We start from the raw sequence: 14676 nt of genomic DNA, 5'->3' as shown, positions 1-14676 counted from the left end.
TGAGATTAATTTGACAACCTCAGAGCAGACAAATCCTGGCGCACCCCCTTGTGATCTTTGGCGCCCCTGCCTAAGAGGGGCCCCGGACACCAGGTTTGGAACCACCGATCTAAATCATGATCAGGTATAAAAAGAGCAAAGAAATAGATAATATGGAAAGCTGTATAAGTTTGAACAGCTCCAGCGTCTCTTTTCCTCATGAGGTATTAGCCAAACAAAACCACTAAATTTAACATTATGCAAATTGTACTCAACTTTACACCACAAAGTGCTGAGCGATCTCTCTCTCTTTGCTGAGTGCAGTCTCTTAACTGCCGTCCCAAAGGGATCAGCCTTTCAGGACCATATATGCCATCCTGGCCGATTTACAGACCTAAAGCATAAAAATAGCACAAAAATAGAAAACATCTGATGAATTCAAATTTGGATTCATTGAACAGAGGTTTTGCTAGTTCTTTGCCTGTTTCAAAACCTCCATATGTTTTCACTATAAATCTATAAATCTAATTAAAAATGGAACACAGCTCAACTTCAGTAAGTGATATTGACCGCCAATCCCCAGTAGAGATGAGAATATATATTCAGCTGCAGCTCTAATGAGCTGCTTTAAATCAGTGCACTTCTCCGCTGTGCTGGCCAGAATACAAGTACAGGCTTATAATCTATTCTCTCACATGTGTAACTCTTTGTACACATTCATACAGTATGTGTGCAAACACATGGAGTTTAACTTGCAGGTACACACAATCCAACATAGCCTTGGGGGCTTTGGTAGCCTTGCTGGTCAGACCTGGAAGATCACAAGTCCTCCCTCCTCCTCCTCTAGTCACTAGTGTCAAGATGCCCTTGATCAAGGCTTTTAACCCCTCAACTGATGGAACTGTGCAACAGCCAAGAGTAACAGACTGGTATGGCTCAGAAAGTGATATAAGAATGTATGAATGCTCTGCCACCTTTAAGCTTGAGACAATAAAAGTGCAATTTGCAAGACTAAAACAAAAAAGATTGGACAAACCACACATAAAGATTGTTTCCACCAACTTGCACAGATTTTATTTAAGTCTTTGACAGTCAGGAAGGGGCATAAACCTTACGAATGAGCGAATACATCAGACTACTGGAGCTCTGGCGGTAGACGACCGCACAAATCCTGCCAGAACGCAAATTGTGGCGTGTACATGGCCCAAAACAAACATGGGACTGCAACCAGCAGCCTTTACTGTTTATACAGTGCAATTTGCACTGAAAAGGCCAAACAGGGGAGTTTGGGTGAGATCCTGGATGTAGAGGCATGGGCAATGCAGACTATACAGCCTACAGAAGGAACAGGAGGTGAGTGAAGTTTGTAAAACAAAGCTAATTTCAGATTACACATTTTATCTGACGACTGTCAACACCAACTGGCCCGAATCGTATTGATAATCGTCCCGACAGTCGTCGAGGCGTTGAGGGTGTTACTTTGGTGACAACAATGTTATCACAACCAATAGAAGCGATGTCATTATTTATGCCATCCCTCAGACTTTGTAGGATTAATTTCACAAAGGTCTACCTGAGTGTTCAGACTATTGGTACATCACTTCAGATAACGACAGGGGGAGGTCCCAAGGGAAGTCAGCGAGGGCTTGTTAAACACAACTGGAAGTCTTGTTTACCTCCACAGTTGTACACCTGCTTGCGTCCAGGATTATCTTATCTCCGGACCGCAGTATGTCAGGCTGAATAATAATGTTTCTGACATCATCCTTTCTGAATCAGAAGCTCCCGAGGGTATAAGGCCTTATCTCCTTTTACTTACTTAGCTCACAGCTGACTGCGGGAAACTCAAGTGATCTCCAAATATTGCCTGCCAGTGGACGGTCCAATGGCAACAACCAGATAAATAGAGTGAGGATAGCCAATGCTTCGTACCTGATTATTAAATGGATAATTTGGATGTTTTTGAAGTGGGGTTGAACTGGTTGCCATCTGTTTAGCACCTAATTGCTTCACCAAAGGGACCAAGGAAGCTGGCATCACTTTCCACACATCTGTATAGAGTAGATGAGATATACTGTATATTTTGTTTTACTTATGGGTCAACTAAAACTAAAAAAAAAGTTATTGAACTAGGTAACTTTACCATTAGCTACCAAGCAACGAACCAGCTGAGTCAAAGTTATTGCTGATTGCTAGCTCAATAGCATTGATCTGTTAGCTAAACAGATGTTGTTTTAATGTTAGCTGCAGTGCTAACTTAGCTCAAATGTAATGTTTAGTAAAGTTAACGTTAAAACAAAGTTATTAATATTACCCAACCTTTGACTGCTTAGCAGCTGATTCTATGTCAATCGAGTGTGAAGTAAACATACAACATGTTATTGGCTCATTACTTTGAATAAAAAACAGTATTGGTGTATTGGTAGAAAAATAAAAAGGAATTAGAGCAAGTTTAAAGGTCCCATATCGTGCTCATTTTCAGGTTCATACTTGTATTTTGGGTTTCTACTAGAACATGTTTACATGCTTTAATGTTAAAAAAACACTTTATTTTTCTCATACTGTCTGCCTGAATATACCTGTATTTACCCTCTGTCTGAAACGTTCTGTTTTAGCTCATTTAAACGGAATTGCAATGGAATTGCGTTGCTAGGCAACTGTTTGGGTCCATGTTTACTTCCTGTCAGCTGATGTTATTTACATACACTGCAACAGGAAATAAACTGGGACCCATTTAGAATGTTTATGTTTAAAACTGTGTAATGGTCTAAATATTGTATATTTGTGACATCACTAATGGACAGAAATCATAACGGCTTGTTTCAAACGCACAATTTCGGAATACGGGCTGAGTGTATTTCTCCTATCTGTATATTGAACGTTTTGATAGTTTAAGAGTATTTATATAGCACTTAAAGCTGCTTTATTATGTAATAAAAGACCTGAAAATCTCACTTTTTACAATATGGTACATATTTAAAACTCGACCCAGATAAGATGGCCACCATATGGTTCCATCCTGGAGTGGCATGTCATTAGAACATGTCACATCTACTTGTTTTATATCTATGGTATACATGCTGTATTTAAAAATCCAAATAGTTTTCAATAGTTTCTGATGTGAAGCACAAACACTTCACCTCAACTGACTTTTCTGGTTAAATAAATGCATAACTCATGAAACCCTTCTGGGCAGTAACAGAGCAGCATTCTGTCAGAGTCTATGAATGGGGTTTTTCTTTTTCTTGCTGGCCCTGCTGCTCGGATATGGTTGCCTTGGCAACAAATGCAGACTGATGAAAACACAGTAACGGAAGCCTCTCCATCATGGCCTTGTGAATGCAGGTACTCCAAACACAACATAGAGTGGCATATAATATAAATAGCCGTCAGGCAAAGATAAAAAAGGGAAACAAAAATCTTTCAGAATAAATTGTCATGCAAGATTTTGGGTAGCCGACTGTATTCGCCTGCACTATGTCTAAATCCACTCATCTGTGCTAACATGATTTGCAGATGGCAGAGTGGAACACGAGGAGGAACAGTTGCGCAGCTTGGCACAAGTTTCATCACGTCTAAATTCGAAGCATTTAGACAATTAGCATCCTTTGTGTCAGTAATGATTTAGATTAGAGAGTCTTACATGCACATGATTCTTCTATAATATTAGAAAAATTAAGCAATAAGAGTCAAATGAATTGCCTCTTAAGAACACCAATCTAGTGGAAAAACAAACTGGAGAAAGGATACGTTTGTGTGGAATTGAAAACATCCAATCTACTCAGTAATTTAGCCGGTAGATTCATTTTACTGCTCAGAGCAATAACTTGTTCTTTTGGCTTGTTTTTCTCTACTGAAACTGCAGTGTCACACCAGATAGGTTATAGAGAAGCAGGGATGTAAATCAATCTTACGCTGTAAATAATTTATTGTTCTCTTGAGGATAAGCGTAAATTAGCGGTACTGTCATTGCTAAAGTGTTCAGCCATTTGTGTCACAACACCAGATGTGAACTAACCACAATGGTCATAGCAGGGAAAACCACAGGTAGAAATAATAATATTAACCATGGCTCCGTTCCATTGAAGTGTCACGGTGAGCCAGCATGCACCAGGGACAGGGCCCTGGAATAAGCAAAAAACTAATGGAATGCAGCCATCGTAAATGTCTTGCATAACACCTGAGCTTTCCCTGCTGTGGCAGGACACGTCTGCTGTGAAAAAGGTCTGTTAAAGATTATAGGGCCGTCAATCGATTCAAATATTGAATTGCAATTAATGGCAAATTAATCACACATTTTTTATCTGTTCAAAATGTACCTTAAAGGGAGATTTGTCAATTGTTTAATACTCTTATCAAAATTATGAATGAATTACTTTATTTCGAACATAAAAATAAATAAAAACAGATACAAAATAATAACAAACAGAACAAGAGTAATAGTGTCTGAAAAGGAGTAGGTAGAAGTAAAACTTATATTTCCCTACCCCCTTTCTCACTTCTCCTCTATTAATTCATATATCATAGAATGATAATATAAAATATAAACTATCCCAGATTTATTTACCTCCCAAAGTAAATATATGAACAGCATCCCAAGTTTATTTACAACCCACATATCCATCTGGATTTAAAAAATAAATATAAACCAACCCTTAAAGGTCCCATATTGTAAAAAGTGAGATTTTCATGTCTTTTATATTATAAAGCAGGTTGAAGTGCTATATAAATACTGCTCAATATACGGAGACACACACAGCCTGTATTCAGAAATTGTGAGTTTGAAACAATCCGTTAGGATTTCTGTCCATTTGTGATGTCACAAATATACAATATTTAGACCATTACACGGTTTTAAACAAACTTTCTAAATGTGTCCCATATTATTTCCTGTTGCAGTGTATGTAAATAACATCAGCTGACAGGAAGTAAACATGGACCCAAATTGTTGCCTAGCAACGCAATTCAGTTGCAATTCTGTTGAAATGCACTAAAACGGAGCGTTTGAGGAAAATAAAGTTTTTTTTTAACATTACAGCATGTAAACATGTTCTAGTAGAAACACAAAATACAAGTATGAACCTGAAAATGAGCATGATATGGGACCTTTAACACAACCCTTATCGCAACTCATCCTCATCATTTTTGTATAGCTTTTTAAATTGATTTATATATTGTGTTCCGCTTCAACCCATCACCTAAACCATTCCACAAATAGACCCCACAGACTGAAATACACATACTCTTCTTTCTTGTACAAACACGATGCTTTTTAAAATTAAATTTTCCTCTTACATTATAACCCCCTTCCCTGTCACAAAACACTTTTTTGAATATTGCCCAGAAGTGAATTATTTCTTGCTTTGAACATCATTATTGCGGTTTTAATTTGACAATAAATGCCATTTCATTTATCATATGGATTTTTCATTTCAAAATTGTTCAAAAGCCTGTTTTTATTGTATAAAGACATTTCTTCAAGCAAACTTTTGAAATGGCCCAAAAAAGGGAATGTGAATTAGGCGCCGTTCCATCAACTGGTTTGGAGCGAATAATTGCCGAAATTCCCTCATTCCCGCTGGCACATCGCATCCTGTTTATATATTATACATCAGTTAACAATTTACCACTTATTTTTCTACATTTTCCTAGCTACTCAAGAGTCTTTCAGAAGCCTGGCTTTTTGCCGACCGAGTCAGTTAGAAAAACTGTGGCAGACTCACTCACACAGACTATAAATGGGCCTTTGACTTTGTGAGGCCATAAAATGTTAGTGTGAGCTCTTACACCCAAATGAGATGTAATGGGGATATATTATAGAAATGGGTTTTGCCAAGTGTTTGTATTGATTTGGCAGTTTGAAATGTTATTTAGGTGCTGGGGGAAAATGGCACACTAATTCCTTGCCATTTGGCCAGAGATTGAAATCTTAAAAAAAACGACTTGTTACTCGAGGAGGACAGCCCAGCAACACTGCAAGTGTGTCTGTGTAAGCTCTCACATACAACAAACAGAAGCACATGGCTAATTATTATGCAGAATGACATCATCGGACCTTCCCGCCTTCTGTTGGATTGGTTGGTTAGGTCAAAAGTGTCAGATGGAAAAATGCCATTATGGCATCAGAACAGACCTTTGAAAAGGGGCATTTCAAAAATATTTTTTTTCACAATTAAATAAAAATGAACTCTCAATAAAAGTTAACATTAAAAGTCCCATATTATGCTCATTTTCAGGTTCATACTTGTATTTAGTGTTTCTACTAGAACATGTTTACATACTGTAATGTTAAAAAAAACATTATTTACATCGTTCTGTCTGCCTGAATATACTTGTATTTCAACGGAATTGCGTTGCTAGGCAACAATTTGGGTCCATGTTTACTTCCTATCAGCTGATGTTATTCACATACACTGCAACAGAATAAAAACTGGGACACATTTAGAATGTTTCAGTCTAAAACCGCGTAATGGTCTAAATATTGTATATTTGTGACATCACAAATGGACAGAAATCCTAACAGCTTGTTTCAAACGTACGATTTCTGAATACGGGCCTTGCGTATTTCTCCGTATATTGAGCGTTTTGATAGTTTAACAGTATTTATATAGCACTTGAACCTGCTTTATAATATAAAAGACATGCAAATCTCACTTTTAACAATATGGGACCTTTAAAATACTGTGAGAATGATGCAATAACATTTCATCGTTATAAATTGAGTTTAAACAATTTCATAAATTACTTCACAATTGATTGGTTCAGTATCAATTACATAATTAAATGTTTATTCATGTGGGTATTTATTTAATAATATCTTATTAATTTATTTCAATTGTGTCTCTGTACAGGATATGAACCCTGCTTCAAGACCTCTGCTTCTCTCACCTCTAAATCAGAACCGCCTCAAAGGGGAAAATTCGCCACCTTTTATGTGGATGTCCAATCAGTGCTGATTGAGAATGTATTGTACTGTATCCATATCGTCAGGGAATGACACATTTTCTGATGGATGGAGCAGGAGAAAAAGAGAGAGGATGGTCTTTTCTGACACTTTGGGGGTCTATAGACATATTTATTACGGTTGTCAAAGTTAAGTTAACGCAAATTCGTTTTAACGGCAATAATTTCTTTAACGCATTAAAGCAACTTGCGATTTTTAGATTATAGCGGGCTCAGTTTAATGGCTAGAGTGAAGATACTGGTATCATATGAAACTAGAAAAAAACTAATAAATCCATTGGTACCAACCATGTCATACTTGTCGTGAAGAAGGTTAAATAACGCTCCAAACTAACACTAAATTTTGGCGAGGAAAAACTGGCATGGCCATTTTCAAAGGGGTCCCTTGACCTCTAACCTCAAGATATGTGAATGAAAATGCTAAATGCAGTACCTGTGAGGGTTTCTGGACAATATTTGTCATTGTTTTGTGTTGTTAGAGGATTTCCAATAATAAATATAAACATACATATAAACAGCAGCATATTTGCCCACTCCCATGTTGATAAGAGTATTAAATACTTGACAAATCTTCCCTTAAAGCTGCAGTGCGTAGAAATCCGGAAAACGCAAAATCCTGCATCCCCTCGAGCTGCTCTCTCCTCTCCCCTCCCCCCACACGAGAACGGGCATATGCACGCGCTTCATACGTGCTCGCTACATCTGAGGAGGCTACCGCAGCGAGCTACACATTACCTTCTAACGACATCAACAGTTACCATGGTAACATCACCTTCTAACGACATCAACAGTTACCATGGCTGAGTCACAGGTGAGAAAAATACTTTGTCACAGACCACATTTAGCTACCACGGACAACTTTGAACATGACAACACAGTATTTATGCTTAGTGTAAAATAACGCTGGAGACCGACGTCAACAAAAGCTAAAGTAGTGTAAGACTTTGCTGCATTTGAAGTGTTTCGTTTATAGACCGAATAAAAGCAATTGTTTATTTTCTAGACGAAATGACGAGCTAAACTTTAGAAACAACGGAGCCCAATGTTTTATTCAATCTATAGCATAGCTAGCTGGCTAACGTTAGCCAACGCCCAGTTGCTCCTTCAAGTTTCAGTAATGCTATCTTTCTAACTTTAGTGTTTTTAGTCTGTATAGATAACTTTACACATCTGGAAATAAATAAAACCATGACCATGTTATTCATAATGGAAATGGTAATTTTACATTTGTTACATATCTATTACTAACAGAGCACCGTCGAGTCAGATCCTGACTATGTCCTGGAGCAGCCGGCTACGAATGGACGAGGAAGAGGGCGAGGAAGAGGACGAGCTAGTGGACGTGGACGTGGCAGAGGGTCTGGCCAGGGGAGAGGACAGAGTCAGCTTGAAGACCCTGAAGATGACTTCAGCAGAGTACAACAACTACAAGCTCGACAGATATCAGATGAACAGGTATCTCAAAATATAACATGTCCATACTTTATGTCCACATTATGATCAGTATTGTTTATTCATAAATAAAGTAATACTTTTTCCCTGATCTACTGTCTTTCTAGGCCAGAATTCAGTGTTTGAGCCTGCAGCAGTGTCAGGAGCTTCTGGGGAGATGTCTGTTGAGGGATCCCAGCCTCATATTTGATCTAATGGTCAGCGCTCCTCCACCAGGTCCTCCTGGCCAGGACCCCAATCAACCTGAGGTGTGTCTGCATGAGGTGCAGGGAAATGCCCACTGACGTGGAAAGGAAGTGCTGTGGCCAGCCACCACAGAACTGCATTTCCCTGCTACCTCATGTGGACCTCTACATCCTCCATGAGGGTGTCCTTCGCCTGGCCAGGAGGATCTGGAACGACATTAGGGCTCAGCAGGACGTACCCAATCCCGGAGAGGACAACAGACAGTTCCGGTATGCTGCTTACCGGCAGTTTGTTGTGTGACAGTATGGAGCCTTGGGGCGGGGTAACAGAACTGTAATTCCCAGCTGTTGTGTGTGGAGGATTAGGGACAGATATCCTGACCCCCACCACCAATATGTGGACTTTATCCCACACATGCTCTGAAACAACCCCCCCCTCCCACCCCCCCTGTGTGACGTGATATTTTTGTAGAGTATTTACATTTTACTTATTGTTATTCTTGCCATTGTTTTTGTAAAAATAAATCCATTGAAGGATGACCACCTGCTTTTTTTGTTCACGACTGCCAGTGTCAATATCATGCAGTAAAGAAATTTAGCTCACTTGGGTAACACTTTTATTACATTCAAAAATATAGATGACAATCCCAAACATTCATAACACACCACAAAAAAAGTTTAAAAAAAGGTAAATTAAAAAATAAGTACACCATCTTTCAGTGGGGCTAGGCCTATAGAACATGTCTGACCCCTGGTCAGTATTTTTGAGTGGTGGCCATAGTAGGGGTGTAGGTGGGGTCGACTCAGGTGAGGTGTCGCAGGGGTCACGTCTTCTCCTATGGTCGGCTGCTCACTTAGGTAGTCCTTGGCCCTGCGAATGAACAAAGAATAGCATGTTAGAATTTTGAAATCAGTTGTTTAGTTTTGACTATAACGTCACACATGTAGGCCATATATATATATATATAGGCTATAATATTTTTTAAAAGGCTGCTGTAATGCATATATAATAACTTATTTAGCATGCAACTCTATGCTGGTCTTTTGTTGGTTGAGAAGTTTCTTACTCTGCCTCTCATGCTACAGTACCATATTATTTCAATGACAATATGTCTCTTTTTGTGTGTCAATGCGTGATGTCTTTACATTATCATAAATGATACCTTTCATATAACATCTCTGTAGTCGTCAAAAAGCTGCTTGTAATTAACAAAATCTATATGCAACCTTTATCAACTAAAATCAGAATCAGTGTAATGAGAAACTATTTTGTGAAGGGTTAGTGTGAAAACATGCAATTTGGGTTTCTGAAGAAGGGATGTTGAATGAGGCCCACTGAAAGAACTTCTATACCTTGTCGTCGACTGACTTGTGTGTGCAGTAGCTCCTCTGTGGTTGGAGGTGGAATACCACATAGCACACCATACTGCCGCGGGTCATCAGGCCTCTGGCGTCTCACACGCGTCATGCCTCTGTCTGCTGTGGTGCGGCTTCGGAGGATGGCCCTCTGGAGGTCAGGAATGTAGCCATAGTCCTTGTCGACCTTCATTGTGTACAGGCTCCACTTCCGCGACTTCTTGTTGTACAGCTTCCGGTATCTGACATAATGAAATTAGCATATGACCGAAACAGGAAAAGATGGTTATTGAAAAATTAATTTGTGATAAATTTGCAAAACTGCTGCCTGTGCAAGGGCAACATTCATTATAATTATTCATGTATAAATTTGACCTTGTATTATAAAACTAATATACTTCCGTTTTAGTGGGTATACTGTTGTCAATTTTAAGAACTTACTCAATGGAGCCATCAGCTTTTCTCTGCACTGGTCGGTGGACATGATGATTATAATCCAAACCAGCAAGTAGGGTGCGAGCTGAATAGACGGGCGGGGTGAAACTGAATCTCTTGCTGGCATACATCAGTATGTGGTTGTGAAAGGACTCAAGTTCTGCTGTAGACCTAAACAGTAAAAAACAAGTGTTAGATCTTTTATGTTGTCATTAGTCATTAGTTGATACATATAGTCACAATCAGTGGTGGACAGTAAAAAAATAAAAAGGACTTTGATCAAGTCACTGCATGATTTACAATCATCTGTATTTTAGAGATTTTTCAAAAAGGGACCCACTCTCTGCATGATCTTTCCCAAGATTTACTCACTTTTTTCTTCCCTATGTGGGTTTATAGGGAGTAAGCCAGGAGCTTCCTTTGTTTGAGTTAAATACTTGTGAACATAAACATTACATGTAAAACCCATGCCCACATACCTAAATCCCAGGTACTTCACTACTTCACCCAGCCAGCGTGCATTTAGCACTATCTCAATGAGTGCTCTGTGTGCCACAGATCCCTTCTCTATCCATTCCTTGTCCCTGTTGTCCGACAAGGGTCCATGGTGACAGGCGCCAAGAGCCCACTCGTGTTCTCCTGTGACGTGATGGAGTAGGCCAGCCCACATGTCCTAAGAGAACAATAACGCATCAGCAATGATCCGACACATTACGCTGAAATGATGTCTGCAGCTGTGAAATATTTCTGGCTCCACAAGTGTAGCAATATAAATAACAGTTCATATAGTACTTACAAAGAAGTCGTCATAGGTTGCCGACATTTTGGCACAAAACCAAAAGTGGTTGCACACATCCTTGCTCCAAATGAGTAAAATGGAGCACCCCTTCTGCTGGCTCGCCTGACCACAGAATGAAATGCAAAAACAATCAAAGAAAATTATTGGTGTAAGCAAGTTTTGTGACGAAGTGACAATGAGTTCAAATGAAATACATTCCATAATATTACCTGGTGGATCTTCTTTCCAAGGTTTTTCGATCCGTGCCACATGTCAAGGGTATGGCGAACTCCCCATGACTTATATATGCCCTTGGCTGTATGAACAGTGAACAAAAGACATTTGTAAGTACAGACATCTGCACAAGTCAACACACATATTAAAAATGAATAACAAACTAAAAACCTATATACGTACTAAAGAGTGCAGCTATCTGGCTATGAGCATCATTACATATTTCGCTCAAATTTCCTATTTACTGACGAAGTGTGTCAAAAGTCCGGATGAAGGCTTCCTTCTCCATGATGACACTGTTCCGCGCCGTTTCACGTTTGTCCACTGTCACCATGGAGATGATATGTCTTTAGAGTCATTCTCCATCACACTATATGTGCAGTACTGTGCACAGAATCCAGGGCTGTCCATCCGACCATCTCCTTTTAAAACAAAACATAAATAATAATTTCAGAAATTGGAACACACTTTTTTTATGATTCACTCTAGTGGATATGATACTGACCACTTCCAGTTGTACAACAACCGGTATTTGTCAGTATCATATCCACAAATCTATGTCAAAATAGAACTTACCCAGGGCCACGACACTGGCTTTGGGCTTTAGCTGGGAAATAACTAATCCTCGCTTTTCTTCCCAGAACTGTTTTATGGTGTCCACACAGTAGGTGTCCTGTATTTTGAAAAATGTGGACCTTCCCACCATCCCCATGTTCATAAATTTGAACAGTAATGCCACTTTCGCATAGTTGTTTCCAGAGAGGAGGATATTGACAGCCAACATGAAGTCCCCTATCAGCATCCCATACTTGAGAGCGGACTGTGAACTCGAACGCCACACAATATGACCAAAGGGAAACGTCTAGAAAAAAAAGAAGAGTGACAGAAAGCAAAATGGGTTTTATTGTGCATATCAAAGCTTAGTGCGGTGCTGCATATATTTTGCACTATACAACACATAATATGGGCAAAAAGTACCACACACTCCAAAGTCATGAAGTACATATTTTCCAAAAATGGCTGTTCCTGGCTGGTGTCAGCTCAATGTACAAGATTCTTCACAGCCTTGCCCAATTCCCACCAAGGCAGTTTGTAACAGTTTGTGATGCAGCAATTATGATTTGCTGCTTACATTGTTAAAACATTTTAAAAGACAACATAATATCAATACTGTAAAATAAATACTCACCCACTCAATGATGGCAGCTGTGGCCCTGGATTTGACCGTCACCTGAAAGGGTCCATGGGCCTGGCACGCTGCATTGGTAACAGGGTCCTCGGCGGTACACATGGGGATGGGCAGCAGAAGGTACTCAGCCAGCAGCTTCAAGTTTAGATGATAGGCAATAGAAGCTGGCTGGCCAATGACCTCATCTTCTCTCTGGGGCTGGAGCTTTTCTGGCATCTCAGGTGCATCTGTGAGAGTGGGACCGACGTCTGAAGAGTCATGCACAGTGTCCTCCATACTTATGGCTGGAAGTGCATCCAAGCGAATGCTCGTAGAGGGGAGGGCACCACCAGTTCTGTTGGGAAAATATTATGAATCACAAAAAAAGCACTGTGAAATGGATACATAATTTCAGACATGTAGGACACCTGTTATGTAATCACATTCCTTGCACTCACTGAATGTGAACATAAGCTATAGGCCCCTCCCGTGACACAAAAAAAAAAAGAAAATGGATGGATAGATAATTACACACACCACAGTGACTTACCGGACACACAAAGGGAAGATGTAATCAGCATCACTGTCGTCATCACTGTCGACTTCCCTGGTCTCCTCCTCCTCCTCCAAAGATGAGACAGACTCTGTCTCTTCAGCGTGGCACAAGGTGTCATCTGCCCAGTCAATGCTATAGACAGGATCAAATTATTTAGTAATATTATCTTGCACCAATATACAAAGGGGCACATGCTCAAAATATAAAGAGGAAATTCAAAAACAGATAAACTTACATGGAATTCTGAATGTCGTTGAACTCCTCTACATTGATGCGGTCAGCATTCAAATCAAGTGATGTCATACTAAGCACAATGAAATAATAAGAGAATAAGATCACATTACTGCTCATCACAAACTCTGAGACCAGAATATAACCACCAAGAATGCAGGATATAACTCATATGCTACCATAATTAGTAACCTGTATGAGTAGTGCTACTCATACAGGTTACTGTATGAGTAACACTACTGTATGAGTAGCGTTACTGCTACTCATACAGTAACCTGTATGAGTAACGCTACTCATACAGGTTACTGTATGAGTAGCAGTAACGCTACTCATACAGGTTACTGTATGAGTAACACTACTGTATGAGTAACGTTACTGTATGAGTAACGCTACTCATACAGGTTACTGTGTCGAGTACTACTGACTATGATGTGTCGTTATATAGCGGCAATTCTATGGGAATTACCGTCCGTTCTTTCTCTTAGTAAACTTATGGGTCTATAAAGCCCTTTGAGATGACAGACTGTGATTCAAGGATCCAGCTACAGTAGCTACATAAACATAAACATGGACTTGAATTAGCCGCAGCAAGCCTCGGGCTACGGTTAGCAGAAGGCTAACGTACATTCAACCTGGCTACTCATCGCCTGCTTTCACGGTAAAGCTACCTACAAACAAATCAGTACAAAACATTGAGATATTACAGGAAAACGAAGTTAGTAGCTTACCTGTCCAGGAGAAGAACGGCTAGCTCAGAGTCCAACGTGAGGCCGATGCTGTCCCGGAGATCTCTCCACCGCTGAAACGCTTCGCCGATATTGACACGCGTTTTATTCCGCTTATTGTCGGACTCTCTTTTGGACTGTCTTCTTGAAAGTCTGTCTTTCTTTTTTTGGGTTGTTTTGAGGTGTAGGCAGTTGCTGCCAATGCTGGAATAGCAAGCTTTCCAGTAGGTTGTTCCGCCATTGACCGAGGCTTTCACTATCTGCAGAGACCAGACGTGAACGCGCATCTCCTTTTGTGGAACAGCCAATAGGAACGCTCTCTCTGAAATGTCCTGTGATTGGTCAAAGTCTGCCGTCACGGGCAAGATTTTCTAAAGCCTGTAAACAGAGCCATGAGGAGGAGCAGAGGTGTAGTTTTCTCTCAGATCACTTGAATTACAATATGCTGAAAGGTTATTATGGAATTTTTGCCAAATTATGCCAAAATATTGTTGCCTACTGCCACTTTAAGGTACATTTCAAACAGATAAAAAAAATTGTGATTCATTTGCGATTAATCGCGATTAAATATTTTAATCGATTGACAGCCGTAGTGGTTATGTTAAAAAGACATG

General features: G+C 39.7%; 1 protein-coding gene and 1 long non-coding RNA gene across 3 annotated transcripts; both read right to left on the bottom strand.

The window, feature by feature from the left end:
- Positions 1 to 9179: 9179 nt before the first annotated feature.
- LOC141758774 (uncharacterized) lies at positions 9180 to 14408 on the bottom strand. 2 transcript variants are annotated; one of them, XM_074620426.1, is made up of 7 exons: positions 11632 to 11703; positions 11379 to 11464; positions 11167 to 11271; positions 10850 to 11043; positions 10377 to 10541; positions 9933 to 10177; positions 9180 to 9450 (listed from the first exon to the last, which is right to left on the bottom strand). In XM_074620426.1, exons 1-7 carry the CDS (start codon positions 11669 to 11671, stop codon positions 9434 to 9436), a joined length of 852 nt encoding a protein of 283 aa, XP_074476527.1. In that variant the 5' UTR covers positions 11672 to 11703; the 3' UTR covers positions 9180 to 9433. The 2 variants fall into 2 exon arrangements, with proteins under 2 accessions (XP_074476527.1, XP_074476528.1); XM_074620427.1 differs by lacking the exons at positions 10850 to 11043; positions 11167 to 11271; positions 11379 to 11464; positions 11632 to 11703 and adding an exon at positions 14066 to 14408.
- LOC141758775 (uncharacterized) lies at positions 11730 to 12659 on the bottom strand. The gene is made up of 3 exons (XR_012591939.1): positions 12572 to 12659; positions 11959 to 12244; positions 11730 to 11804 (listed from the first exon to the last, which is right to left on the bottom strand). It is a non-coding gene; the product is annotated as an uncharacterized LOC141758775 (long non-coding RNA).
- Positions 14409 to 14676: the final 268 nt, after the last annotated feature.

This window comes from Sebastes fasciatus, chromosome 20 (assembly GCF_043250625.1).
Source record: "Sebastes fasciatus isolate fSebFas1 chromosome 20, fSebFas1.pri, whole genome shotgun sequence".
NCBI lineage: Eukaryota > Metazoa > Chordata > Actinopteri > Perciformes > Sebastidae > Sebastes > Sebastes fasciatus.
Note: the sequence above shows the minus strand (reverse complement) of the source record. Positions and strands in the feature narration are given on the sequence as shown.